Source organism: Labeo rohita, chromosome 21 (assembly GCF_022985175.1).
Source record: "Labeo rohita strain BAU-BD-2019 chromosome 21, IGBB_LRoh.1.0, whole genome shotgun sequence".
Taxonomy (NCBI): domain Eukaryota; kingdom Metazoa; phylum Chordata; class Actinopteri; order Cypriniformes; family Cyprinidae; genus Labeo; species Labeo rohita.
The window spans coordinates 12949992-12977493 of NC_066889.1; the positions used below are offsets into that span (position 1 = coordinate 12949992).

The window sequence follows — 27502 nt, forward strand, 5'->3', positions numbered from 1 at the left end:
TGTGATTAATCGCATCCAAAATAAAAGTTTTTGTTTACATAATATGTGTGTGTACTGTGTATATATAAATACACACATATGCATGTAAATACTTAAGAAAAAATGTATATTTACATATTAAACTTTTTATATAATATCAATTGTATGAAAAAAAAAAAAATATATATATATATATATATATATATATATGTGTGTGTGTGTGTGTGTGTATGGAAATACGTGTAAATATTTTAGAAATATATACTGTATGTGTGTGTTTATATATATATATATATATATATACATATATACATATATACATATATACATATATATACATACATACATAAATATACACGTGTGTAAACAAACTTATTTTGGATGCGATTAATTTGTTTGACAGCACTCATTTAAATCTGATAAAGAATTTCATACACACAATAGTAAATGAAGCCTTGGGTTGGAGTAGGAAATCCTGTAATAGCCAAACAAATATGCAGTTGTGAGAGGCTAGGACTTGTTCAACTGGTCTATTAGAATAGAAGTAGGTAAAATGTTCATAGATTCAGAACTGTAACTTTATATAAGGCATAAATGAAACCATAAGAAGAACAAAGTTATCCAAAAGAAATGCACATCTGATTTAGCTCTTTACTGTGCATCATTTTCTCACTTTTCGACAGCTTTTCCACAATCTTTGCCGAATAAAATTTGAGAATGCAATAAATGCAGTATGTATTATCTTACAATGCAAATTATTTTGATCAAGTGTCTAATATTTTGCTTTAATGCTCACTTCCATGTATGTGTTTCTCATATCTATTTGTGAATAAAGGCAACATGATGGTTATTTAAGAATTTACCTGTGTCGTGGATTTGTTTACCTCACTGCACAGCAGTTCTTAAATCTTCTTACCCTCATATTCCTCGAACACGCACACAAGAAAACTGACTATTAATGCGCCCTCCTCTGCTCAAAAAGAAAGCCTGCATCCATCCCCCCTTTTCAGGAAAGAGTTCCAGCGGATGTACCACGCCACGTGCTGTAGGAGCACGCGGATCCTGTAGCAATTTGGCGCGCTTTGTGTTTGAATTTGAACAGCGTTCCGACGTTCCAGTCAACTGTTTGACGTGCGTGAGTATAAACTTTGAACTGACTAAAAACAAAACGACTAGTACACAGCAATACGCAAAACTGGTTGATGACATTTCTAAGTTTCTAATGATATAACTTTTGCGTATGAGTGGTAGTCATCATTTAATATTAAAACAACGAGTGGAGCTGTAGGAGCTTTTATAGTAATAGTTCTATTCATTTTTAGCGTAATGTTAAGATTATGAGTTAATAACCATACTTTAAGCATAGTTGGCTAATTTAAACTTAAATTCATTAGCATGCCAAAGATTAAAGGTCAAGAAAATAAATACTATTATAATCTACCTTCTCAGATTTTAACTACAAACCTTAGCATATGGAAGCCTGTTGGCACCACTGAATTAAAAAAAAAAAAAGGTAATTGTAACTTTCTATCTTACAATTCTGACTTTTTTTCCTCGGAATTGTAAAATATAAACTTGCAATTACAGGTTATAAAAACATAATTGTTTGATATAAACTTTCAATTGCAAGTTATGAAGTCAGAATTGCCAAAACTCGCAATTCTGAGTTTAAAAAAGTCAGAATTGCGAGATGTCAACTCACAATTACAAGTTATAGTCAGAATTGAGATATAAACTAAAAATTCTGAGAAATAAAGTCAGAAATTGAGTGATATAAACTCACAACTGCAAGTTATAATGTCAGAATTGTAAAATAAACAAGCAATTTTGATTTAAAAAAAGTCAAAACAACAATTCTGACTTTTTTTTTCTCAGAATTGCAAGTTTATATCTTGCAGTTGTGACTTTTTCTCAGATTAGCTTGATACAAACTCACAATTCTGACTTTTTTCCTCAGAACTGTAAAATGTAAACTCTCAATTACGAGTTATAAAGCCAGAATGGTGACACATAAACTCAGTTCTGAGAAATGAAGTTAAAATTGCATGATATAAACTGGCAACTGCAAGTTGTAAAGTCAGAATTACAATTTATAACACGCATTTGTGAGTTAAATCAAAATAATGAGATATAAACTCGCAATTATGAGAACATATCAGTCTTTTTTCCCTAAAAATTGGACTTTGGAGTTTCTGTCTCACAGCTCTGAGGAATAGTCAGAATTCCAAGAAAAAAATGTAATTTCTGTGATATAAACTTGCAATTGCAAGAAAAAGTCAGAATTGCATGTTTATATTTCACAATTCTGACTTACAACTCACAATTGTGAGTTTATATCTCAATTCTGAGGGGGAAAAAGCCATAATTGCGAGTTTGTATCATGGATCTCTGAAGAAAAAAAGATGCAAAAAACATTTTTTTTTTTTTTTTTAAACTTTTTTTTTCAGTGGTGGAAACAGGCTTCCATATTACCAAGCTTTAAAGTCTGCATAAAAACAATATTCACCATATCTTTAAAATGCATGTTTTTGATCTTATTGTAAATGATTCATCTATTTATCATATATTTTTTGCCTCATAATTTCAAATAAAAATGTTATAACTTTTCGTGACGTATGACAGACTTCTCCAATCATTCATTTGTCTTAAACCCTGTTCCTTTCTTACAATTCAGAACGCATCCTACATTTGATCTACATGTTTAACTCAAATACACAATACAGAAGAAAAGATCTGTCACTACTTTTGTTATTGAGACTTGAATATAATATTGACTAATTAATTTTAAAAACACTATTTTCATGTTTTTCAGGACTGAATTGTTGCAGTATTATAAAAAAATGATAGTACCATCAGTAACGTTGATGTCAGGAGTGCAGATGCCACTTTTGGGTTTGGGCACATACAAGCTCCAGGACCATGAACAGCTGAAACAGTCGGTCAGTTCTGCTCTTCAAGCAGGATACAGAGCCTTTGACACAGGTGCGGTTTATGGAAATGAGGCACATCTAGGGCAAGTCCTCAAAGAGCTGCTGCCCAAGTATGGCCTAAGCCGTGAAGATGTGTTCATTATCAGCAAGCTTGCCCCATTAGACCATGGCCCGAGGGCAAAGCAAGGCTGCCTGAGGAGTCTGGAGCAACTAGACTGTGAATACATCGACCTCTATCTAGTGCACTGGCCTGGGGTGGAGGGTCTTGACCCAGGGGATTCTCGTCATTCAGAGTATCGAGCGCAAAGCTGGGCGACCCTAGAGGAGTTCTACGCCAACGGCCGATTCAAGGCAATAGGGGTCTCAAACTACACTGCAGAGCACATTAGGGAGCTGCTCTTGAGTTGCCGCGTACCCCCAGCGGTCCTTCAGATTGAGTGTCAGCCGAAGCTGATCCAGAGGGAACTGAGGAATTTATGTACAGAGACAGGCATTCACTTCCAGGCCTACTCTTCGCTGGGTAAAGGAGCTCTCCTGAGGGAGCCTGAGGTAATGGATATAGTGAGGAGCTGTGGTCGGACCCCTGCCCAGGTTCTCCTGAGGTGGGCTGTGCAGCAAGGCATCTCGGTTCTGCCTCGCTCCTCACAGCCGTGCAGAGTGCAGGAGAATGCACAGGTGTTTGACTTCCAGCTAAGTGAGATGGATATAATAAGGCTGGATGCCCTGAACTGCGGAACAAGGTTTTGTAAACGAGACTCGAGCAAAATAGCTTAAGCTTGAAAATATAACAGTTTCTTTATTGATCCCAAGGTAAAATTAATGTAAAATTCAGCAAATTTAATTATCATTGTAAATATGATGTGATGCTTTGTTTTAGTAGTTTAATAATAAATAAATAAAAATGCAATATTTACATGCAATGTTTTGAATACACCATTGATGAGCAGATATTTTTGATGAAATTCGAGAGCTTTCTGACACTGCATAGACAGCCAAGCAAATACCACGTTTAAGGTCCAGAAAGGTGCAGCTCATGTGATATCAGACTCTCAATTTTGGCTTCTTTTTTTTTTTGCAATTTTGAGTTATAAAATCCAATTCTGAGGGGGGGAAAAGGACTGATATGTTCTCAGAATGCGAGTTTATATTTCACACTTCTGACATGCAACTGGATGTTATAAAGTCAGAATTGCAATATATAAAAACACCCTTTCTGAGAGAAAATTGTGAGATATAAACTCGCAATTTTAAAATAAACACTATTTCTACGAATTTTCTAATTTCTCAGAATTGTGACTTTATTTCTCAGAACTGAGTTTATATCACACAATTCTGAAAAAAGTTTGATTTGCGAGTTTATCTCAATTCTGACTTTATACCTCGTAATTGTGAGTTTATATCTCACAAAAATTTGAATTGCGAGATTACACAATTCTAAAAAAAAATTAGATTTGCGAGCTTATCTCACAATTCTGACTTTATAACTCATAATTGTAAGTTTATATTTTACAAAAATCAGAATCGTGAGATATAAACCCACAATTCTGAGACACAATTGTGAGATATAAACTCACAATTCTAAAATAAACATTATTTCTGTGACTTTATTTCTCACAATTGCAAGTTTATATCATGCAATTCTGAGAAAAAGAGTTTGATTTCCGAGTTTATATCTCACAATTCTGACTTTATAACTCGTAATTTTGAGTTTACATCTCACAAAAATCCCACATTCTGAGACACAACTTTGAGATATAAACTCAGTTCTAAAATAAACATTACTTCTCAGAATTGTGACTTGCTCACAACTGCAAGTTTATATCATGCAATTTAAAGAAAAAATTCAGATTTGCAAGTTTATATCATGCAATTCTGAAAAAAGTACATTTTGCGAGTTTATATCTCAAAATTCTGACTTTATAACTCATAATTGTGTTTATATCTCACAAAAATTCAGAACTGCGAGATATAAATCCACATTTGTTATAAACTCAGTTCTAAAATATACATTATTTCTCAGAATTACTTTTTCAATTCAGAATTGTGACTTTATCATGAAAAAAAATTTCTGAGTTTATAAAATTGGTAGTTTATTTGAGACACAAAGTTAATATCACACAATTCTGAGTTTATATCATGATTCCGAAAAAGTTTGATTTGTGAGTTTATATCTTTATATAATTGTGAGTTTATAGCTGAGACACAATTGTGAGATATAAACTCACAATTCTAAAATAAACATTTCTCAGAATTGTGAGTTTATATCATGAAAAAATTCATTTTGAGCTTTATAAAAAGTTTGATTTACAAAAATCGAGATTTATATCTCACAATTCTGATTTTATAACTCAAATTGTGAGTTTATTAATTTTTCAGAACTGTGACTTTATCACAATTGTTAAAGACAAAAAGTTTATATTGCAAAGATATAAAATCACAATTGACTTTATAAAAATAAACAAAAATTTTCTTAGAATTGTGAGTTTATATCTAAAATGCAATTCTGAACTAAAAAAGAATTTGACTTGACAGATTTGTAAGTTTATATCATGCAATTCTGAAAAAGTTCAAGTTAATTTGCAATTCTGAAAAAAGGCTTTATAACTCATAATTGTGAATTTATATCTTACAAAAATCAGAACTGCAAGATATAAACCCACAATTCTGAGACACAATTGTGATATAAACTCAGTTCTAAAATAAACATTATTTCTCAGAATTGACTTTATATCATGCAATTCTAAGAAAAAAAGTTAGATTTGCGAGTTTATCTCTCACAATTTTGACTTTATAACTCATAATTGTGAGTTTATATCTCTCAAAAATTCAGAACTGTGAGATATAAACCCACAATTCTGAGACGCAATTGTGATTAAAAACGTACATTTCTAAAATAAAACATTATTTCTCAGAATTCTGACTTTCACAGAATTGCGTGTTTATATCATGCATTTCTGAGAAAAGGTTTGATTTGCGAGTTTATCTTTTACAGTTCTAATATCTCACAAAAATCAGAATTGTAAGAAATAAACTCACAATAGTAAAATGAACATTTCTCAGAATTGCGGATTTATATCATGCAGTTCCGAGAAAATGTCAGATTTGCAAGTTTATATCACGTAAGTCTGAGAAAAAAGTTAGATTTACAAGTTTATATCTCACAATTCAGACATTATAACTCATAATTGTGAGTTTATATCTCACAATTCTGAGGGAAAAAAGTCAGAAATAGTTTGTGTCATGCAGTTCAAAGTAAGAATTGCGAGATGTAAACTAGCAATTGTGAGAAGAAGAATTGTGAAATAATAACCTGCGATTACCTTTTTTAATTTAGTGGTGGAAACAGTCTTTCATGGAGTTGCTTTTCTTGTCTTTTAAAAAGTATTTCCTTTTCTTTATCATGAACACTTTGACCAAATAATGTTAATTTCAGCCAGAAAATCTTTTATTTTGACCACAAAATTATAGAAAAAAGATAAAAACTTGTGATTGTTTTAAAAAGCGTTTAAAACAGTTCATCCAATCTATGTTAACAAGTACAAATATGTACAAAGTGCTTAAAAAAGAAATGAAAGTATCAGCAAGGCTGACAGTACAGAGAAACAATTTGTGCACATATTTACCTCCCCACAAGTTTGGCAGAAATTGATTGTTGTTTGACATATAAGACCAGCAGATGGAATATAAAAGGAAAAAATCCAATAGAGACTACGTACAACTCTACACTCAAGAAATATGTACACGAAAGGCAGTAATGAATTGTTTTCCTGGTGACATATCCAAATACAGTCAGCATTAAAGAGACAGCAGAACGACAGATTTCATCCACTCTTACTAGGTATTCACAACAGTTTGGCATTAAAAAACAAACCTGAGATGTAGCGACGAACGAACTGAAATAACTTTACCCGTATTACTGTTACCGCGACTAACCTGTATTTCATTCACAACTTACTTAATCGACGTCACAGTCCTTGAATCATATTTACATTTTGCAAGCAACCGCTCCTGCCTTTAGTACAACAAAAACGCACATCTATAGATCTATATAGAACACATTTCTTTCTCAAATACATTTCAATAAATAGTTTTTAAATAGAGTTTCAATTTTTGAATCCGTATATAGAAAGATTGTCCAATAAACTGTAATATTTTAGGAGAGATTGTCTCTTAAGATTGTCAAATTGAACTAACACTGACAATTCCTTTCATTAAACCTACGTTATTGCAGTGGTAAATTGTGATACAGCACTTCTCTCAGATTGGTTTTGCACTAGTTTGAGCAAACAAAAAGGCCATGATGGTGATCAGACCAGCCTTCATTTGAGAGCAGCTCTGGTAACTGTTAATATAAAATATTGACTACTTCATTCTCTGCCCTCCTCTTCTTTGGGACTCCAAAGGAACGAGAACCATCCTCGGTAGGTCTGTTTCGCTCTTTTGACCTCCTAGAAACAACAAAACCTTATTAGCTTTACAGTTTATTGAACAGAAATGCGTTCAGTGTGCTATATAGCATGCTCACCCCTTTGTCGAGCCATGTGTCAAATTCATCACTCATTCTCCTCAGCTGTCGCCCATACTTCTTTGCTTTCCACAGCGCAGCAGGAGCAGATTGAGAACGACCTCTGAATGGAAGTCCATCTCCGGTTCCTCCGTTCTCCTCCGCCGATGCTCCATCCTGGGGCTCTGATTCCTGCCAGAAGCTGACCTTGTACACATGAGACTCCGAATAGAGCCGCACACGCCCTGCGAAAGCACGTCAGCACATGGTTACACAAACTTTAGGTAAATCTAGGTCAATCTATGATACATATCCTGTAACTGTGACCTGTTTAATGACTAGTGGTTTTCGGATCTTCTCACCTTGAGGAGAAATGTTTGGCAAGGTTTGATCCTGATGTTGTCTGTGGGTTTTGATTGTCTTTTCTCTTCCTTTCGTTTTGTCTTTCAAGGTGCTGGAATCTTGATGGTCATGCAATGTTTTATCCATTGTAAGATCTGGTAAAAAAAAGAGAACAGTATTGCAATTTCATGATGCTGAAACAATTAATAATCGAATACTTTTAATATTATGTTGACCTACATTGCTTTTAATGAATAGATGGGTTTCTTAAAATTCCAAAATACGTACCTGTGGATCTGGACGAATTCCAGGACAATAGATATAAACGTGTTCGTCTCCCGGACCTCAGTTGTTAGTGCCACTAGATGCTCTTCCTGTACGATTATGAGTTGCTTCTCCAGTTCTCAACATATATTGATTGCCTCATGGCATGTGACACACCCAAACAACAACAATAGCTGTAATTGCTACTTTATACAAGTTTCATATTTCTAAGGTTGCGTCGTGCTCGTCTGAAAACGTCGTCGGCCAAAAATAATGGAAAAAAGATCCCGTTTTTCGTGACATTTAGTCGAAGTGATTGTCTTCTCGCCGCAAGCAGGAGCGTGCCGAATTTCTCAGTCCGGTTGTTGTTATCACTACAGTGTGTATGATCTCATTTCGGCTCGGATATTGTTGTTGTCCGTGCTCGTTTACAGTATTCCTTCGCTCTCAGCCAATCAGAAGGCATTCGGCTTCTCCGTTCAGCCAATCACGGCCCGCTGCTAGGGTGTTTTGGCGCTCTCTGATGTAACGTCACTGTTGCGATAGGGTTTTGCGAGCCTTTACTGTCCCGTGACTTGTTTACCTCATCCGGGCCCCAGTGTCGCGGAAGCGTGGGAAGACATACAGCGTGTGCTTTCTGGGGACGCAGCCGCCGGCACAAGAGAATTTGCAAAAGAAACGCTTCGTTAAACTTTGTTTGCAAGGAGTGGCATTCAAAACAGTGTAATTTAGTCTCTGTGGAATAACATAAGTCTTTGTTTATGCTTTAAGTTATATTTCTAATTAATTTATTATGGGGAGTGTGGCGTTTACCCTAAATGGTTTGCTATTTATTATACTTAATATATTAAAAAAAAATAATTATTTATATTTTCGGTGTTCAAGAATTGTGGTCACATAATGTGCAATTGCTCCGTTTGAACTGTAGATGGCAGCAGAGAAGTTCTTTTTTTCAGTCAATGGAAGGAGTATTTCTTTGGTTATGACTCATGTCTGCAGAACACAAAAATGTATAGGTTAATAGGATCTGTTACGGTGTTGTGTGCTGCACATGTTATATATTTGTGATATGTGACCCTGGAACACAAAACCAGTTATAAGGGACAGTTTTTTGTATTTATATACATCTCAAAGCCGCATAAATAAGCTTTCCATCAATGTATGGTTGGTTAGGATAACACATTTGGGTGAATATCAGAAATATGAGGGTGCAAAAAAAAAGTATTGAGAAAATTGCCTTTAAAGTTGTCCAAATGAAGGTTTTAGCAATGCATATTATTAATCAAAAATTAAGTTTTTATATAATTATGGTAGAAAATGTACAAAATGTCTTCATGGAACATGATTTTTACTTAATATCCTAATGATTTTTGGCAAAAAAAAAAAATCAGTAAAAATGCTACAAATATGAGTACTTAAGACTGGTTTTGTATTCCAGGGTCGCATTTGTGATATAATCTTTATTAAGTCTATAACATAGCAGAATATGTGTGTCTGTTGTGTACATGCATTTTCTGGATTTTTTTCCTCAGAATTGACAAACTCGCTATCAGATTTTAATTGACAAGAAAATATCTGAGTTACTTTTTTCAAATAAGTAACGCCAGTTACTTTCCCCCCATTTATTGAGTAAAAGCTCTCCTGTCCCCATGTTGAGAGAAATCAAGAGTAAGATGTTAGTTATAGAAAAAATGTGAACATGCATTAATTCATCTCACTCACAAAAAACTGATTTAGTATTTATCGAAATGAATAAAAACATTGCAATTCAACATGTTATATATTTGTGATATGTGACCCTGGAACACAAAACCAGTTATAAGGGACAGTTTTGTTGTATTTATATACATTTATATACATCTCAAAAAGCTGCATAAATAAGCTTTCCATCAATGTATGGTTTGTTAGGATAAGACATTTGGGTGTGAATATGAGAAATCTGAGGGTGCAAAAAAAAGTATTGAGAAAATTGCCTTTAAAGTTGTCCAAATGAAGGTTTTAGCAATGCATATTATTAATCAAAAATTAAGTTTGTATATATTTACGGTAGAAAATGTACAAAATGTCATCATGGAACATGATTTTTACTTAATATCCTAATGATTTTTGGCAAAAAAGAAAAATCAGTAATTTTGGCTATTGCTACAAATATACCTGTGCTACTTAAGACTGGTTTTGTAGTCCAGGGTTGCATTTGTGATATAATCTTTACTAAGTCTATAACATAGCAGAATATGTGTGTCTGTTGTGTACATGCATTTTCTGGATTTTTTCCTCAGAATTGACAAACTCGCTATCAGATTTTAATTGACAAGAAAATATCTGAGTTACTTTTTTCAAATAAGTAACGCCAGTTACTTTCCCCCCCATTTATTGATTAAAAGCTCTCCTGTCCCCATGTTGAGAGAAATCAAGAGTAAGATGTTAGTTATAGAAAAAATGTGAACATGCATTAATTCATCTCACTCACAAAAAACATATTCAGTATTTCTCAAAATGAATAAAAACATATGTGACCCTGGAACACAAAACCAGTTATAAGGGACAGTTTTGTTGTATTTATATACATTTATATACATCTGAAAGCTGCATAAATAAGCTTTCCATCAATGTATGGTTTGTTAGGATAAGACATTTGGGTGAATATCAGAAATCTGAGGGTGCAAAAAAAAAGTATTAAGAAAATCGCCTTTAAAGTTGTTCAAATGAAGGTTTTAGCAATGCATATTACTAATCAAAAATTAAGTTTTTATATATTTACGGTAGAAAATGTACAAAATGTCTTCATGGAACATGATTTTTACTTACTACTATCCTAATGATTTTTGGCAAAAAAGAAAAATCAATAATTTTGACCCATACAATGTATTTTTGGCTATTGCTACAAATATACCTGTGCTACTTAAGACTGGTTTTGTAGTCCAGGGTTGCATTTGTGATATAATCTTTACTAAGTCTATAACATAGCAGAATATGTGTGTCTGTTGTGTACATGCATTTTCGTTTTGTAGCTATATAAACAAAATTGAAAAGTAGCTGCTTGAAAAATATAATGTTATTCCTCTGATAAACATATAACATGAAGACTGCCTTTTTGTGAGTTAGATATTCACGTTTGAATAAGCAGTTTTAGTTCTTTAGTTTTAGTTCTCGGCGATGTTTTACATTGTGAATGACTGTCAGAGTATGACTCTTTTAAAACAACAAACTCACAGATGTGCACATCCAAATGCATTCTGGAGGTGTTTAAGGGAAATTTATGTAAACACATAAAAATGTGTGAAATCACAATATGTATTGCAGCCAATTTACCAACTGAATTTGTGAATGCATAGACCAATTCGGAGTAGACGTCACAGCTACGTCACTTGAAGCTGTGCGCACATTGTGATGACAGAAAAACACTGGTAACAAATGGAGAGAAGTAAGTAAAATCCATGGAATAGGAGAAAAAATGTACAGTATTGTTGTGCCTTTGAATGTCAGAATCAGAATGCAAGTCATTTTTATAGAATACTGTCATCAAATACGCCATTTGAAGCTAAACACAGACGTTTCAGTGAACATACTATGAATGAAACCTGCTATGAATACTTTTAAAGCATAAATTTGATTTAAACAGTAGGTTAACATAATATTCACATATGCAGTTCATAGGGGACATATTGTTTTGGCCCTGCATTTACAACATGAACATTTTCCTATTTTATCTTACAATTCTGACTTTTTCTTGCAAATTCAAGTTTATATCTCTTAGTTAGTTCTGACTTTATTACTCAAATTTAACTCCACAATAGTGAGCAGTGTTGGGGAAAGTTACTTTTAAAAGTAATGCATTACAATATTGAGTTACTCCCCAAAAAAGTAACTAATTATGTTACTTAGTTAATTTTTATGGAAAATAATGCGTTACTTTTCTTTTGTGTTACTTTTTAAATCTGGACAGGGCTTGCTTGTTTGTTTTTAATATAGAAAGTTATATTTTTGACAAATGTAAAAGCCTTTTCACACCAAAGGCCTCAGACTTTGAGAAAAGTAAATTCACATTTGTTAAAAAAAAGTCAACTCTTCAGCAATAAAAAAAAAAAAGGAAAACAAATGTTAGATTATCTTGAGTAATTTTTGCTTATTAGTATGGCTGAATTGGATCATTGAAGGTCGGCAGCAAAGACATCGGTTAATAAAATGGGATTAAATGCATAAAGGATATTTGATTTATTTAACATATTTAATTATTTGCAGTATTGCGTCATATTCTGAGTTGAATTTCACTGTTTTTATTTATTTTGAGGAATACTGAATCTGTTTTTTGTGAGTGAGATGAATTAATGCATGTTCACATTTATTCTATAACTAACATCCTACTCTTGATTTCTCTCAACATGGGGACAGGAGAGCTTTTAATCATTAAGTGGGGGGAAAAGTAACTGGCATTACTTATTTGAAAAAAGTAACTTCTTTCTTGTCAATTAAAAACTGATAGCGAGTTTGTCAATTCTGAGGAAAAAATCCAGAAGTGTGGAGTATAAACTCATCATTCTGAGCTGATGAGAAAGGAGAGAATAACAAGTTGATTTTTCTTACCAGAATTGTGAGATATAACCTTAGGATTGTGAGAATAAAGTCAGAATTTTAAAATATAAATTTAAATGTACCTTTTCCATATCATTTCATATTTATATTCCATGGCTTCCATAGACTGCTACTTGAAAACTGTCATTTTCTGCTACCAGATAGGCCCACAAAAACCATCATCACTGTTTGCAAACACCAAATTGGTCTATTGAATTTGAAAAAGATTGATAATGTACTAGAACTGGCAAAAATCTCATTTTGTTTTTACACAGAGCACATTAGTGGTAATGTTATAACTTCTCATACTGTCGGGGAGCAAACAATAGTCTTCTCAAATTTTTCAATAAAGCTCAAGAGTTCCAGATGTCAAAGAAAGACAATAAAGCCAAGATGACCGCCACCGCATCAGCTTTTATACCTTATTCTTATCAGTCCTTACAACCAAAATATGGTAGCTCGGGCTCTGATTGGTCTTACACCACTGGTTTTGCCACAGTTAATTTGTACTCCTCCTGGTTTACTTTCTAATCGTAGACTCTTGCTAGTTTGAACTATTTTTCTAATATTTTTTATCTCACCCCTCCCACTGTTCTTCTTTAAAGTCACCCAAAGTTCACTGGTTGACTCAAGTTCATCCGTGCTGTCCAATGGAAAGCACAGTACTTTGAATGTTGGAGAGACTCACAGTCTTTTTTAAGACATCAAATATCAAAACAATCACCATATTGATCAGTGTATTGATTATGGTTGTAACCATAAGTTATATTTTTGAATAAAATATCCCAACAATACCAGTAAATTGCCAGAATTAACTTACCGGTATTTTTTTTTAAAAGGTCCTGTTCACACATGAACTCTTAATGCTTATAGTGGCTATTGACAATCTTGGATGGACACAGGTTTAAGGTCCAGTCAGAGTAAAATAAATGAAGGTTCCTACTACTATACTGTTTATACTGTTTGGCACGATTTCGTTGTTGTACCAGTGGTGCAAGGACCCTATTGGAACTGTTCAGATTCTTCTTCTTCTCCAAAATGAATCGTATTTTTAGGGCCTAAACATGCTTGAAATAAAACCCCTCATAAAGATTGACTGACATCAACATTATATTTGGTCAGTCTACTCTAAAGACCTTTGTAATGCTGAATTCTTGAGTTTTTGTGAAAGTGCGTGTCCATGGTGTCCTGACAAAGTTTGATGGTAGCAGGAAGTTTGGCACACTGAGATATTGCTTCTATATTTACCACTTTAAATGCATATTGCCCACTGTTCACTGCTGGGTGCAAGGGCCCTCTCAACGCTGCTTGCAGCTCTAATTTAAGCTTTAATTTTGTTTTGTTTTGTTTTTTGTTTTAATTTCTTTCTCAGCGTGGGAGTTTAATTCCACGGCCGAGAGAGACTATGACATATTAGAGTGGAAGATATTCCAGCAAACACAGAACATTCCCCTAACCTTCCCATATGGTTCCCTCTTGCTGGTTCGCTGGTTTTAGCTGGTCATCCAGGCTGGTCTTAGCTGGTAAACAGGCTGGTTTTAGAGGGGTTTTGGCCACTTCCAGGCTGGTCTTAGCTGGTCAGACTGGGAGACCAGCTGGAACAACCAGCCTGGCCAGGATGGGAGACCAGCTAAAACCAGCTACTTCCAGCTTAAACTGGCCAACCAGCCTAGGCTGGTTTTAGCTGTTTTTTTCAGCAGGGAATGTAAGTAGATCGTTCCCTTTAGATTAGGAGAACCTACAGAGAACGTTCTATTTACGATAAGAAAACATTCCTGGCTTTTTGTTCTTGGGAATGTTCTGGAAACCAAAAACTAAAGTTCTTAGAACGTTCTAAGAACCAAAAATTGTTAGCTGGGAATTTTGCATACAAACATTCTGAAATGGGGAAAACAAACAAATAACCTAAAGAAAGTGTACTAGATGCTATATTCTTTTTTTATATCCCTAACCTGACAGGAGATTCAATGAAACTGCTGTTCACCTTTGGACCACTACAGTTATTGTTTGCTAAGTGTCATTATTGAATCAGTGGACACCAGTAGGGGTCAGAGGGTTCAACGTTGAGGGTACAACATTGATTTAGCTCTTGATGTGCACGTGTTTTTACACCCTGGCCAAGGTAATTAGCATTTCTAATATGTCTGTGCTACATCAGTGCCAATTTGATGAATTATCGTCCAGCGTTGGCTCGCTCTGTTGGCTGACACTCCAGCAAACCTGTATAGCAAAATGTCCCCTCCCCTCTTTCTGCAGTCCAATGCCGCTTTTCGCACCCTGTCTCGGCGTTCTGCACAATCCCATTCGCCAAAAAAAGAAACGGAGTGTTCATTTCCATATTACCTTTTCCAGCATACTCCGCCCGTCTCATCCATCCGCATGGCGAGGCTGATGCTGATGCGAGCGTATAGTTAGCATCTTCTCATTCATTCCCTCTGGCTCCACACGTCCATGTGCGGCTCTGATCATTCTCCTAATACGCCTCGTCCTTTCTCTTTCCCCAAGTGTATTATATAGACTCCGCTTTTTTATAGAAAGCCTATTTTTTTCAGCACTCTCATTTTTCTCTAAAATTCTGGAAGCAGGCTTTTTGTTTATTTTTTCTAGTGTTTGGAATTATGTGAATAGGCTGCAGCTGGTGTCACCAAAACATCTCGAAGATCTTTCGTCGCTCACTTTTTTATTCGAATTCGTCTCGTCTTCGTAAGACGCGCTTGTGTCTCGCCGCGAGATACAGTTTCTTAAATCAGCCTTGCTTCGAGTCTACAACTTGATTTGGATTGTGCGTGTTTTTGTTAGTTGTTTTTATTGTCTGCACTGTCAAATCCAGAACGGCACCGCTGTAGAGCTCGCTCGCATCACCGCTGCTCCATGGAGACATGAGCTTCGCGCACCGAGCTCATTCACTGTGAATTAAACCGAACTACAGAATAGCGAGTCAACAGCGAGTGTTGGAGTCCAGCGGAATCCACACACCGTCTTTGTAAGTACAACGAATTTACTCCACATTACAATACAACTGACACAGTATCATTCAACCACTCGGCAGCTTTAATAGCTTATACACAAACATAGCGAATCGATCGCAACACATGAGTAACAGACCGCAGCCTCCATGTTTTCAGGTTATTGTCAGAATGACGATTCTATGAAAAGAAACTCTCACGTTCAGACATTCGAAATTGTATAGACATTCTTTAATTAAACATACATACATTTAAACATTTTTTTCAGGTGCAAAGTTGCTTGTCAAATTTCTCTCAGCCTATACAGGAGCTACCCAACACAATGAACCTCTGTTAACGCACGTCTGTCTGTCAGAGCAGGTAAGATTGACTTTACTCCTGTACTGGAACGGTTCAATCAAGTTAGTCTTCTCTATGCATATAACTAGCGTTCCTTCTTAAATGTTTCCTACTGGCCCCGCATAACTAGTAGTAAGCGCCACATAGTTTTCATACTGGCTGTGAATACTTAGCAGGCACAGTTCTCATGGAAACGCTCTCCTACTCTCACTACAGAGGCTGCCCACCTGTTTCGGATAAACATAGAATGTGATACGCCAGTATGCTGTGGTATGTAGGGAAACCCTGAGCTTCCAGATGCATTGACTTGAGATCAAAAACTATCCTAATGGGGAGCTTCTTCATGGAATTGAGACGTTAAAAAATCTCCTCTGCATTGTGTAGGCTTATTTCTCTCCCACTGTGCTTGTGTGGTGCGTAACAAAACCTCTGGCTGATTTTGGCATATTCTCCTCTCTTTTAGACAGGAATGTGCTGTTTTTTTGCTTTTGAATATTACACTTCAAAAGGAATTGTTCACCCCAAAATGAAAATTCGGTCATAATTTATACTGTTGTTTAACCCTCATGTCGGTCCAAACCTGTATGACTGACTTTCTTCTTCAGAACTCACACGATGACGTTTTAGTCCCATATGTAAAACCATTAAACATACAGTTTTTAAACCCCATTGACTTTTATTGTATGGGTAAAAACATTCTTCAAAAAAAGACAAAAACAAAGACAGTCTTACAGTTTTAGAACAATATACACTCTTAAAAATAAAGGTTCTTTATGGACATCGATGGTTTTGTGAAGAACCATTAACATTTCCATTGCACTATAGGTTGTTTGCAGTGGAAAAAGGTTTTTATTTAGATTACTAAAATGTCACAATAAGAAAAATGTTTTTTTTAGGACTGTTTGCTGAAAGGTTCTTCTGGGAACCTGAAATGGTTCTTTTATGGAATTGCTTTGAAAACCTGCTTTTGGAACCTTCATTTTTTTTTTAAGAGTGTATGGTTACATGATGACAGAATTGTTATTTTTGGATCATTTATCCTTTTAACTTACTTATGTGACCCTGGACCACAAAACCAGTCATAAGGGTCAATTTCTTTACATTTTCCTTTTTCCTCTCCCTGTATGGTTTGTTAGGATAGGACAAAATTTGGCCGAGATACAACTTTTTTTGAAAACCTGCAATCTGCTGGTGCAAAAAAATCTAAATATTGAGAAAATCGCCTTTGAAGTTGTCCAAATGAAGTTCTTAGCCATGCAAATTACTAATCAGAAATTAAGTTTTGATATATTTATGGTAGGAAATGTACAAAGTATCTTCATGGAACATGATCTTTACTTAATATCCTAATGATTATTGCCATTAAAGAAACATATATAATTTTTGGCTATTGCTAAAAATATACCCTTGCTACTTAATACAGGTTTTGTGGTTTGGTCCAGGGTCACATATAACAAATGGTCATTTTGATAAACAGAGGGCAAGATGCATTTGATAGACCTGCACTCGTATGACACATCCTCACTAGGGAAATCAATTATGGCTTTAATTCTGTTTGTTATACAATTATGCTGCATCAAAACAGACTGAAGGCAAATGATACTCTTGCAGATTGCATTTCAAATCAGTCCTGTCCGTTTTCACTTTGGCTGATGTCATGAAATAGTCTGAAATATCTATTTTTAGGCTTGAATCATGTATGTCATTAGCACTGCCTGTGGTGTATACATCATGTGATCATTAGTGCGACATATATTATGTTTTTTTTTTTTCCCCTAAAGGCTTGATTTAGATTTCTTCTCAAAATTCATAGTCTGGTCTGGCTGATGCTGTTTAGTTACAAACTGCTATGCGTTCTCCTGTTGGAGGTCTTGGTTTCACTAGCATTTTTTCTTTTCCCCTAATGCCTGGAACCATTACTCACAGCTTGAGCTAATCTTAATGTTTCTGGCGAACTGAAAATAATCCCACTCTTGCTAAAGGCGGAATTCAGAAAGTGGTTTGTTTCCACCGCTGCTGCTTCTTTCATTATGTGGCGTGTCGGAATATTTGTTCATCCTCTCGCTCTGAAAGCTCCGGAAGATGCGAATTATGTCGGCCAAGATTTAGAAACCCAATTTTGTTACAAGCAAGAGTTTCCATAGGGTTGTAAAGCCAGCAAGTCTGTCCAGGGAGCTCCGTACGTGGCAAAAGAATTATGTGTGCAAAACATCCAGAAAATTGGATGTTTAAATCTTGCATTTTTGTGTAAGCTTAAAGTTCTGTTCTAAATCTGAGGTTCTTTCAGTGCACTTGTGTTTATGTCTGCCGGTTCTCAAAGTGTGATCCCTTTAGTATCACCCTCCTCACTGAGAATCCAAAGCCTCCAAATGGCGTTCTTCTCGCCTCCACTTGCAGCTCAACCACCATTATTAACGCAGAGCCAGGGGCCCAGCACTAAAGCCTTTATATTTCACCCCTAGTCCACAGCTCGCCTGCCCCTTACAAATTGTTAGCACTGTAAAATTCAGCCAAGCGAACCATTAAAATATCTTGCCCTTTTCGAGTCTCTGCACAATTGAGGTAAGCAAGCTATGTCAAGCTGTGTTATATATAATTTAAATATGTAGCCTTATTATGAGATATTTTTGCCTGTTTTCTCAGCCCTTTTAGAGCTTTTTGAGCTTTTACGCAGTGTGAATCATTTGTCTAAAGATCTGTTTTAAAATGTAGTGAGCTACTTTGTGCCTGCACAGAAAGCTGCCTTTTGTTTACTCCTGGTATTAAGTTCCAGTTCCAAGTGGACAAAGCTAAATGTAGGTTTAAACAGGGTCAAATCAAACTTTTTCAAATCGAGCCATTCTCAGATGCCTATCAGTGTGGCGTCACACCGACAGAGGCTGCTCCTACGATAGTTGATTGACATGAGCGTCTTACCTCAGATCAGCTGTAACAGTCCGACCTCCATTGTTTCGATGCCGGAGCAGGGATGTAGGTTAGACAAGAATATCTCCGATTGAGCGACTGAGGTGTTGTGTTGCTGGATGTAATAATAAATATAGTGGTCGTCATTTACTCCCAACATCTGAGCCACTGAAGATGCAGTTTATTACATTTGTTTGTGAAGGACGCAGAGCTCATTTGCATTTAAAGGAACAATCCCTCAGAATGGGATGATTTTTGCAGAGCTCATTTTGACAAGTTAAAAAGGGTGTTGTTTTACACAACCATTGAGAATTTTTAACAGTACAGGTGCATCTCAATAAATTAGAATGTCGTGGAAAAGTTGTTTTAATTGTGATGATTTTGGCTCACATTTAACAAAAACCCACAAATTCACTATCTCAACAAATTAGACCATGCCAATCAGCTAATCAACTCAAAACACCTGCAAAGGTTTCCTGAGCTTTCAAAATGGTCTGGTTCACTACGCTACACAATCATGGGGAAGACTGCTGATCTGACAGTTGTCCAGAAGACAATCATTGACACCCTTCACAAGGAGGATAAGCCACAAACATTCATTGCCAAAGAAGCTGGCTGTTCACAGAGTGCTGTATCCAAGCATGTTAACAGAAAGTTGAGTGGAAGAAAAAGATGCACAACCAACCGACAGAACCGCAGCCTTGAGACCTTGTCAAGCAAAATCGATTCAAGAATTTCACAAGGAATGGACTGAGGCTGGGGTCAAGGCATCAAGAGCCACCACACATGGACGTGTCAAGGAATTTGGCTACAGTTGTCGAATTCCTCTTGTTAAGCCACTCCTGAACCACAGACAACGTCAGAGGCATCTTACCTGGGCTAAGGAGAAGAAGAAATGGACTGTTGCCCAGTGGTCCAAAGTCCTCTTTTCAGATTAGAGCAAGTTTTGTATTTCATTCGGAAACCAGGGTCCTAGAGTCTGGAGGAAGGGTGGAGAAGCTCATAGCCCATGTTGCTTGAAGTCCAGTGTTAAGTTTCCACAGTCTGTGATGATTTGGGGTGCAGTGTCATCCGCTGGTGTTGGTCCACTGTGTTTTTTGAAAACCAAAGTCACTGCACCCGTTTACCAAGAAATTTTAGAGCACTTCAAGCTTCCTTGTGCTGACCAGCTTTTTAAAGATGCTGATTTCATTTTCCAGCAGGATTTGGCACCTGCCCACACTGCCAAAAGCACAAAAAGTTGGTTAAATGACCATGGTGTTGGTGTGCTTGACTGGCCAGCAAACTCACCAGACCTAAACCCCATAGAGAATCTATGCGGTATTGTCAAGTGGAAAATGAGAAACAAGAGACCAAAAAATGCAGATGAGCTGAAGGCCACTGTCAAAGAAACCTGGGCTTCCATACCACCTCAGCAGTGCCACAGACTGATCCCCTCCATTACACGCTGAATTGAGGCAGTAATTAAAGCAAAAGGAGCCCCTGCCAAGTATTGAGTGCATATACAGTAAATGAACATACTTTCCAGAAGGCCAACAATTCACTAAAAATGTTTTTTTTTATTGGTCTTACGAAGTATTCTAATTTGTTAAGTTAAGACTTAAACTACTTCAGTCTGTGTGCACCGAATTTATTTAATACACAAGTTTCACAATTTGAGTTAAATTTCTAAAATAAATGAACTTTTCCACGACATTCTAATTTATTGAGATGCACCTGCATGTTATAGACTTTTCATTAAGACCCATAAAGAATCATATCAACTTGTGGAAAATGGGCATCCGATAACCCCTTTAAAGAACCTTCTGGAATTGTCTTTTCTGGAAACAATGCATGTGACTGTGAGGTACAGTATCTTAGGAGGGAGCATAATTAAGATGACTATCTTCTGGAACAGCCTTAATGTGCATATGATGCCTTAAATTGCTTTCTCTGCAGGCATCTCACTAAGTTTTGGAACAGCGCTTATGTGTTATTTGGTCATATGGCTGGTTGATTACGGACAGTTCAGAGTTTAACGGCCCTTCCCTGTACAACAAATTCAAGATTCGTTCCTTTTGCTATTCAGGAGTGTTTTTTCATAGTAGGACTCAAGCCATGATCAAAAGCAATGTCTGAAGACCCCAGAGAAAGAGGTGATGCTGAAAAAAGCTGTGAAGTGTAAAATATTGCTAAGAACCTGTGGCCATGTAGAAAATGTGTACCTGAAGATAACAAGAACACCATTCCCCCCTGTCCCAAGTAAAATCACTACAACAACAATCCTTGAAATGGTTGAAAAGAACAGTATGGCAGGAATGAATAAGTACACTCATTTTACCGCATGAAGACTAGGAAAAAAATCGAGGAGGAGACCAGCTTTCCAAAAGAACACTCTCACCTGTCTCAAATTTGCCAAAATGTTTGGCAAAAGCACTTCATCATAGTCACGTAGCATGGTCCTGGCTGTAGCTTTCAGAAATCTGGCAGCTTCAAATAATTTAGAGGACAATATTAACCAAGGAATAACTGGGAGTAGAAGCTTGAGCAACAGATAGTGGTTTAGGTATATTTGAAGTTTAAATTGAAGCTGCAATCAAAACTGCAATCAGAATAAAAAAAAAAAAAAAAAAAAAAAAAAAGCTTTATATAATTTAGAACTTTCAAATATTTTCCATCTTCCATTGTTCATCATTGGTTTATTAGAAATTATTAAATGTATATGGTAACACTTTAGTTTAGGGAGCAATTCTCACTAGCATGCATATTATTAACATACTGGCTGTTTATTAGTACTTACACTGCCAGTCAAAAGTTTTTGAACAGTAAGATGTGAAATGTTTTTTTTTTAAAAGAAGTCTTTTCTGCTCAACAAGCCTCCATCAAAGAATCCTGAAAAAAAATGTACTCAGCTCTTTAAATATTGATAAGAATTATAATAATAATAATAAATGTTTCTTGAACAGCAAATCAGCATATTAGAATGATTTCTGAAGGATCATGTGACACTGAAGACTGAAGTAATTATCCTGAAAATTTAGATTTGATCACAGGAATAAATTACATTTTAAAATATATTCAAACAGAAAGCAGTGATTTTAAATAGTAAAAATATTTCACAATATTACTGCTTTTGCTGTGTTTTGGATCAAATAAATGCAGGCTTGGTGAGCAGAAGAGACTTCTTTTAAAAAAAAAAAAACATTTCAAATCTTACTGTTCAAAAACTTTTTTTTTTGAAGTGCACTTCCAGGACAAAAATGTACAGATAATGTACTCACCCCCACTCAAAGATGCTAATGTCTTTCTTTCTTCAGTCGTAAAGAAATTATGTTTTTTGAGTTAAACTTTTCAGGATTTTTCTCTATATAATGGACTGCTATGGTGCCCCAAGTTTGAACTTCCAAAATGCAGTTTAAATGCAGCTTCAAACGATCCCAAATGCAGTTGTAAATGATCCCAGCTGAGGAAGAAGGGTCTTATCTAGCGAAACAATCGGTGAAAAAAAAAAAAATTTTCTCAGTAAATATATTTCCAAAGGTGCTGTTGACTTGAAATTTTCACCAGTTGTCGGTAACAACCCAAGTAATCCACCTCTTTAATCTCAAACGCTCGTCTTGTCTTGCTCTCCCTAAACTCTGTGTGTTCTGGCCCAAGACAGTTAGGGAATGTCGAAAAAACTGATTTATTTTCTCCCTCAACTTCAAAAATCATTTTAATATAATCCTACATCGCTGCAGAAGTACCAACCCAGTCTTTGCAAAGTGAACATTCAAAGAAGATTAACAAAAAAAGTAAAACAGCGATAGAGGATGATTTTGAAGTTGAGGGAGAACATGAGATGGGGAATTTTTTGACATACCCTAACTGTCATGAACCGGAAAAAACAGTCCAGGCATAGTAAGACAAGATAAGCATTTGACATTAAAAAAGTAAATAAATTGTATTATTTTTATGAAAATAACCAATCGTTTCGCTAGATAAGACCCTCAAGGCTGGGATTGTTTACAACCGCATTTGGGATCATTTGAAGCCGCATTTAAACTGCATTTTGGAAGTTCAAACTCGGGGCAAAATAGAAGTCCACTATATGGAGAAAAATGCTGAAATGTTTTCCTCAAATAAGATAATTTCTGTACAACTGAAAAAAGAAAGACATGAACATCTTGAATGACAAGGGGGTGAGTACATCTGTAAATCTTTGTTCTGGAAGTGGACTTCTCCTTTAAGATGTGCTTAATTGGTACTAATAAATAATAGTCTACTAATATGAATGCTAATTAGCAAAGTTAAGAGACTCTAAAATAAAGTGTTCAAAATTTTTTAATTAAACTATCAATAAACTATCAATATAAATTTTGAAATGTGAAATGTTTGAAAATTTATGCACTTAATATTCTATAATGTAATACAATATCATTTTTACAATATTATTCAAATATTTCATTGTTGTCAGTTGAGTGGTGTTTTATATATTTATATATTCTCTGCCCTGGAAATCTCAAATTGGTTCATTAATACGATCAGCCTTACACAGCCATCAAGACTTCAATCAGTATTAATAATTGCTGTTTGTAAGTGCCTCAGCTAATGTAGCCAAATAATTCTGTATGTGAGGAAAATGTCTTTGATCTCCCTTGTTGTTTTCAAGGTGCCAGCCCTCATGCAGGAACTTCAATTTAGATTTAATATCAGCACGCTGTTTTGCCTCTAGCATTTTGGACGCAGGGAATGGGGTTGTAGCGTGTCTCTACAGAGACACTGATGATGGCTCCTCTGGGTTTCAGCAATTTATTTGCATTTTGTAGTTGCTTCATGAGGCTTATGCCTTTCTCTTGCTTCCCCTCTGTCCTTCCTTCCTGCTCCTTCCCTCGTTCTGTTTATAATCATGACTCTCAATGCATATTTTAAGAAAACCTACTTCCTGTTCCTTGACTGTGATGTTTGTTTGTACATCCTGTAATGAATGCCAAAACTGGGTAATTATATAATAGCATTAATCAAATACACTTTGACTCGTTGGGACTTTGGGAGATATCCAAAACAAACATTCCAGAGAGCGCTCCTATAATTGTGAACTAGTTATTGCGGCCCATTTATCAAAGACTCAGCCAATTGGATTTTTTACACAATCAAATGCATAACTTACCTCCTCTAACAACACTATTTGTATCTGCTGCATATGCCCTTTTATTATTCAGCTTTTAGAGCGTCTTAAAATACATTTCCCACCTGCTGTATTCATGTTGGCCAGTTTTACACCAGGCCCATAATTTTATTAAACTATCAGAAGATTCCTGTGCAACACAGCACTTTTGCTAAAATAGTTTAGCTTGCAGTTACGCCCATATACCAAATTATTATATACAATAAGCTTTATGATTTGCAACAATGGCAAATTGTAATAAGATCTGGGGCTCTAGTCGCTGTCCAGGGTGCTGAATCCACATTAAAGGAAAAATCCTCAAGCCATCCAATGAGTTTATTTCTTCATCTGAACAGACTGGGAGAAATTTAGCATTACATCATTTGCTCACCAGTGGATCATCTGCAGTGAATGGGTGCCGTCCATTATCCTCAAGTAATCCACAAAGTAATCCAACTGATGGACTCCAGTTCATCAGTTAACATTTTGTGAAGTGAAAACCTGCATGTTTGTAAGAAACAACACCATTATTTTAACTTCAACTGTTGCTATTGGACAAAATACAAGTCTGTAATCTATAATAATCTCATGTTCTCATCTCACATCAGAATCAATATATTTGTTTACTGATTTGGTCTGTTTTCGTGTGACAGTGGTGCTTGGTCTGTGCATATTTCTGTCCTGTTTCAGGTTCCTTCTTTTCTTTTTTTACTGGAGAAAGCAATATTATTTTAGTTGGAAGCAATGCTTGATCTGTGCATATTTCTCTCCTGATTCAGAAAATGTGGCTTTTTCAGTGGAAAAAACAGTGTTATAGAGGAATTGTATTGTAGTTTGAAGTTAAAAATGTTTCAGTGATGAATTTATTTAGTGCAATCACACAGCTTGTTGCCTCAAAAGACATTAATTGATGGAATTGAGTTGTGTGGATTACTTGTGAATTATTGTAATGTTTTTTCAGCTGTTATTATCAACTTTCATTCTGACGGCATCCATTCACTTAAAAAGCATCCATTTGTGAGAGAGTGATGTGATGCTAAATATAGGTCTTACAAATGCTTAAAAATCTGTTTTAATGAAGAAACAAACTCAAACTCATCTACATCATGGATGGCCTGAGGGTGAGCACATTTTCAGGAAATTTTCATGTTATTGATTAACTGTTTCTTTACGCTGAAACAATTTTTGATTCTTGCAGATTTCCAGACATTTTTTGTCTTGTTTTATTCTTTTGTATTGAAGGTTGTCTGGTGATTCGGTGTCGAAGCTTTGTTGCAGCAGACTGACGTGGGATTGAAAGAAAGGTGAATTCCCCATATGAGACACATCAGTCAGAATACTGGCTGCAGACCTGTGATTTTTACACTGGGTCGAGGGAACATGGGAACTGAGGAGCCCATTGATTCCCACCTCCAGATTAATGAGTGCAAATAAAATCTGAATTCTTCAAGCCCGCCATTGTGTCAGACTTTGCAGAATAAGCGCTGTGAAATTGTTTCCTATCACTTAATTTTCATTCTGTCCTCCTCTCTATCCCCATGATGGCATGCTAAAGGTTTCCAGATGGAATAAGGGCTTTTTGAGCTCCCCTGTCTATTCCACAGCATGAATGTAAATTAGGAGGTGGAACATGTTGATGGTTTTTCCACCGGTCCCCTTTTCCTCTGTCACGGTCAGTGGTGCCGGAATGATGGGAAAATGTTCACACTTGACTAGGCAACTTCAATAGGGTTTCTCACAGCTCCTGATAAGTACTTTAGACAGAAGACTTCACATAACAGCACAGAATGGACACATTCTATCTTTTATTGAAAAGCAATTTCTCAGACACACCCTATCCAGTGTAGATGTCTATTGTGCATGCTTTTGAAATGAATAAACACCACTGGTGTTAAACCAGATTCTAAAAGAAGCCAAGAACAGTTGTAATTTTATTATAAAAATATGGTGATTAATTGAAAATAGAAAATTACCCCATTACTAACTCACCCTCAAGCCATCCTAGGTGTATATGACTTTGTTCTTTCAGATGAACACAACTAGAGGTATATTAAAAAATGTTCTGGCTTTTCCAAGCTTTATAATGGCAGTCCAGTAAACTGCATCCACCCATCATAAAAAATACTCAACACAGCTCCAGGGGGTTAATAAAGGCCTTCTGAAGCAAATCGATGTGTTTGTGTAAGAAAAATATCTGTATTTAAAACCTTATGAACTGTAATCTGTCGTACACACGTTCACTAGAGTTCCAGTGGATGACGTAGGACGTAGGCGAAGAGTAATCCTCGGTGAGAAGTGACGAACGCGGAACCACAGTGGAGAGAGCAAAACAAAACACCGATCATAATTCAGTGAACAATTCAATGAACACCCGTCTGCCGTTCTAAAGCTTGGGAGTGCTAGGAGAAATTTTAATATAACTCTGATTGCATTCGTCTGAAAGAAGGAAGTCATATACACCTAGGATGCATGGAGGGTCAGTACATAATACGCTACAGCAGTGTTGGGTCCTATCAATTATTTGTAAAATAAAAAATAAAAATAGGAAGCCGCTTTCAACCGTCTTCCTTTCAGCAGCACAACAATGAACCAAAAACTCTGCATACTAGCTACTTGTTGCACGTTTTTCTTTTGTTTGGTTAATTAAGTAAAAATATTAATCGTATAGTACATTTTATGTTGGATGGATGCACTTTATTGGACTTCAAAAACTCAACAACCATTCACTGCCATTAAAAAGGTTGGAAGAGCCATAATATTTTTTTAAAATAACTCTGATTGTATTCGTCTAAAAGAAGAAAGCAGTTTACACCTAGGATGGATTGAGGGTGAGTAAATCATGGGGTAATTTTCATTTTTGCATGAACATTCTCTTTAAGCAATATTTTAAAAGAGCAAGAGTGTTGTTGCAATTATCAACAATTATCTATTGCCAGTATATTCAAAAAGCACAACTGCAAGAATGATTACTTGATAATCGCAGTATTTTTTAAAAAATTATTATTACTAACTGCCTTACAGCAGTTCAATAAACAAGTTAATACTGAGTAACTTACATTTTAGGCATAATATTGTGACTTTTTGCCAACATTTGTTTTTGCTGCACTAACAAAAATAATTACAAATGCAGAATTAACTGTTGCTCATCTTAACTGAAACTGATTAGGCACTTCTTTTGAATAAGCACTTTATGTCCGTTGAAAAGTATTTTTTTATATAGTATGAATGTGTGTAGCGCAGTTGTAATCCAGACATACTACATCCGCCATCCACCAGCATCAATTGCTTTGCTTCACTGCTATTCACAACTATCATGGGATAGATAAGTGTCCATTGGATGCACATGTTATAATCTTGCTGGGAGTACTAAGTCTTTCGGGTACTTTTTGCCTACTCTCTTATAAATGCTGTGAATTCAGACATACTATTCTTTACACATACATTTTTTTGCCTACTGTGTCGAAAGCAGCCATTTCATTCTTTAATGAATCAGTGTGTTTGAACAAATTGGTTGAGTAAATCACTCATGCATTAAAAAAATTCACCTATTTGTGAAACGATGTAACCTGCAGAAAGA

At 35.7% G+C, this 27502-nt stretch overlaps 3 protein-coding genes across 5 annotated transcripts in view; 2 read left to right on the forward strand and 1 right to left on the reverse strand.

The window, feature by feature from the left end:
* The first annotated feature begins 264 nt into the window (after positions 1 to 264).
* zgc:110782 (uncharacterized protein LOC541358 homolog) lies at positions 265 to 3819 on the forward strand. 2 transcript variants are annotated; one of them, XM_051093460.1, is made up of 2 exons: positions 265 to 1110; positions 2792 to 3819. In XM_051093460.1, the coding sequence occupies exons 1-2, from the start codon at positions 938 to 940 to the stop codon at positions 3681 to 3683; spliced, it is 1065 nt and encodes a 354-aa protein (XP_050949417.1). In that variant the 5' UTR covers positions 265 to 937; the 3' UTR covers positions 3684 to 3819. The 2 variants fall into 2 exon arrangements, with proteins under 2 accessions (XP_050949417.1, XP_050949418.1); XM_051093461.1 differs by having other exon boundaries at positions 966 to 1114; positions 2792 to 3815.
* A 2513-nt stretch (positions 3820 to 6332) lies between these two features.
* bada (BCL2 associated agonist of cell death a) lies at positions 6333 to 8466 on the reverse strand. Its single transcript, XM_051094059.1, has 4 exons — positions 8044 to 8466; positions 7776 to 7910; positions 7435 to 7658; positions 6333 to 7357 (listed from the first exon to the last, which is right to left on the reverse strand). Exons 2-4 carry the CDS (start codon positions 7900 to 7902, stop codon positions 7277 to 7279), a joined length of 432 nt encoding a protein of 143 aa, XP_050950016.1. The 5' UTR covers positions 7903 to 7910; positions 8044 to 8466; the 3' UTR covers positions 6333 to 7276.
* Positions 8467 to 14884: 6418 nt separating this feature from the next.
* The window catches only part of slc8a4a (solute carrier family 8 member 4a), an 83394-nt gene continuing 70776 nt past the window's right edge, over positions 14885 to 27502 (forward strand). The window contains exons 1-2 of one of the 2 annotated variants that reach the window (XM_051093238.1): positions 14885 to 15574; positions 15826 to 15917. The gene's annotated coding sequence lies outside the window, so the exon portion shown is untranslated. The remainder of the gene's footprint in view (positions 15575 to 15825; positions 15918 to 27502) is intronic. The other variant, XM_051093237.1, reaches the window with a different exon arrangement.

What these genes read in the sequence shown, in the direction of transcription:
- zgc:110782 (XM_051093460.1), top strand. Translation starts at nt 938, where the DNA reads ATGCGCCCTCCTCTGCTCAAAAAGAAAGCCTGCATCCATCCCCCCTTT. An exon ending in GTTCCAGTCAACTGTTTGAC is followed by an intron (nt 1,111 to 2,791) that starts GTGCGTGAGTAT and finishes CATGTTTTTCAG; the next exon opens with GACTGAATTGTTGCAGTATT.
- bada (XM_051094059.1), bottom strand. Translation starts at nt 7,902, where the DNA reads ATGGATAAAACATTGCATGACCATCAAGATTCCAGCACCTTGAAAGAC. An exon ending in GCCAAACATTTCTCCTCAAG is followed by an intron (nt 7,659 to 7,775) that starts GTGAGAAGATCC and finishes GTGCTTTCGCAG; the next exon opens with GGCGTGTGCGGCTCTATTCG. An exon ending in ACACATGGCTCGACAAAGGG is followed by an intron (nt 7,358 to 7,434) that starts GTGAGCATGCTA and finishes TGTTGTTTCTAG; the next exon opens with GAGGTCAAAAGAGCGAAACA.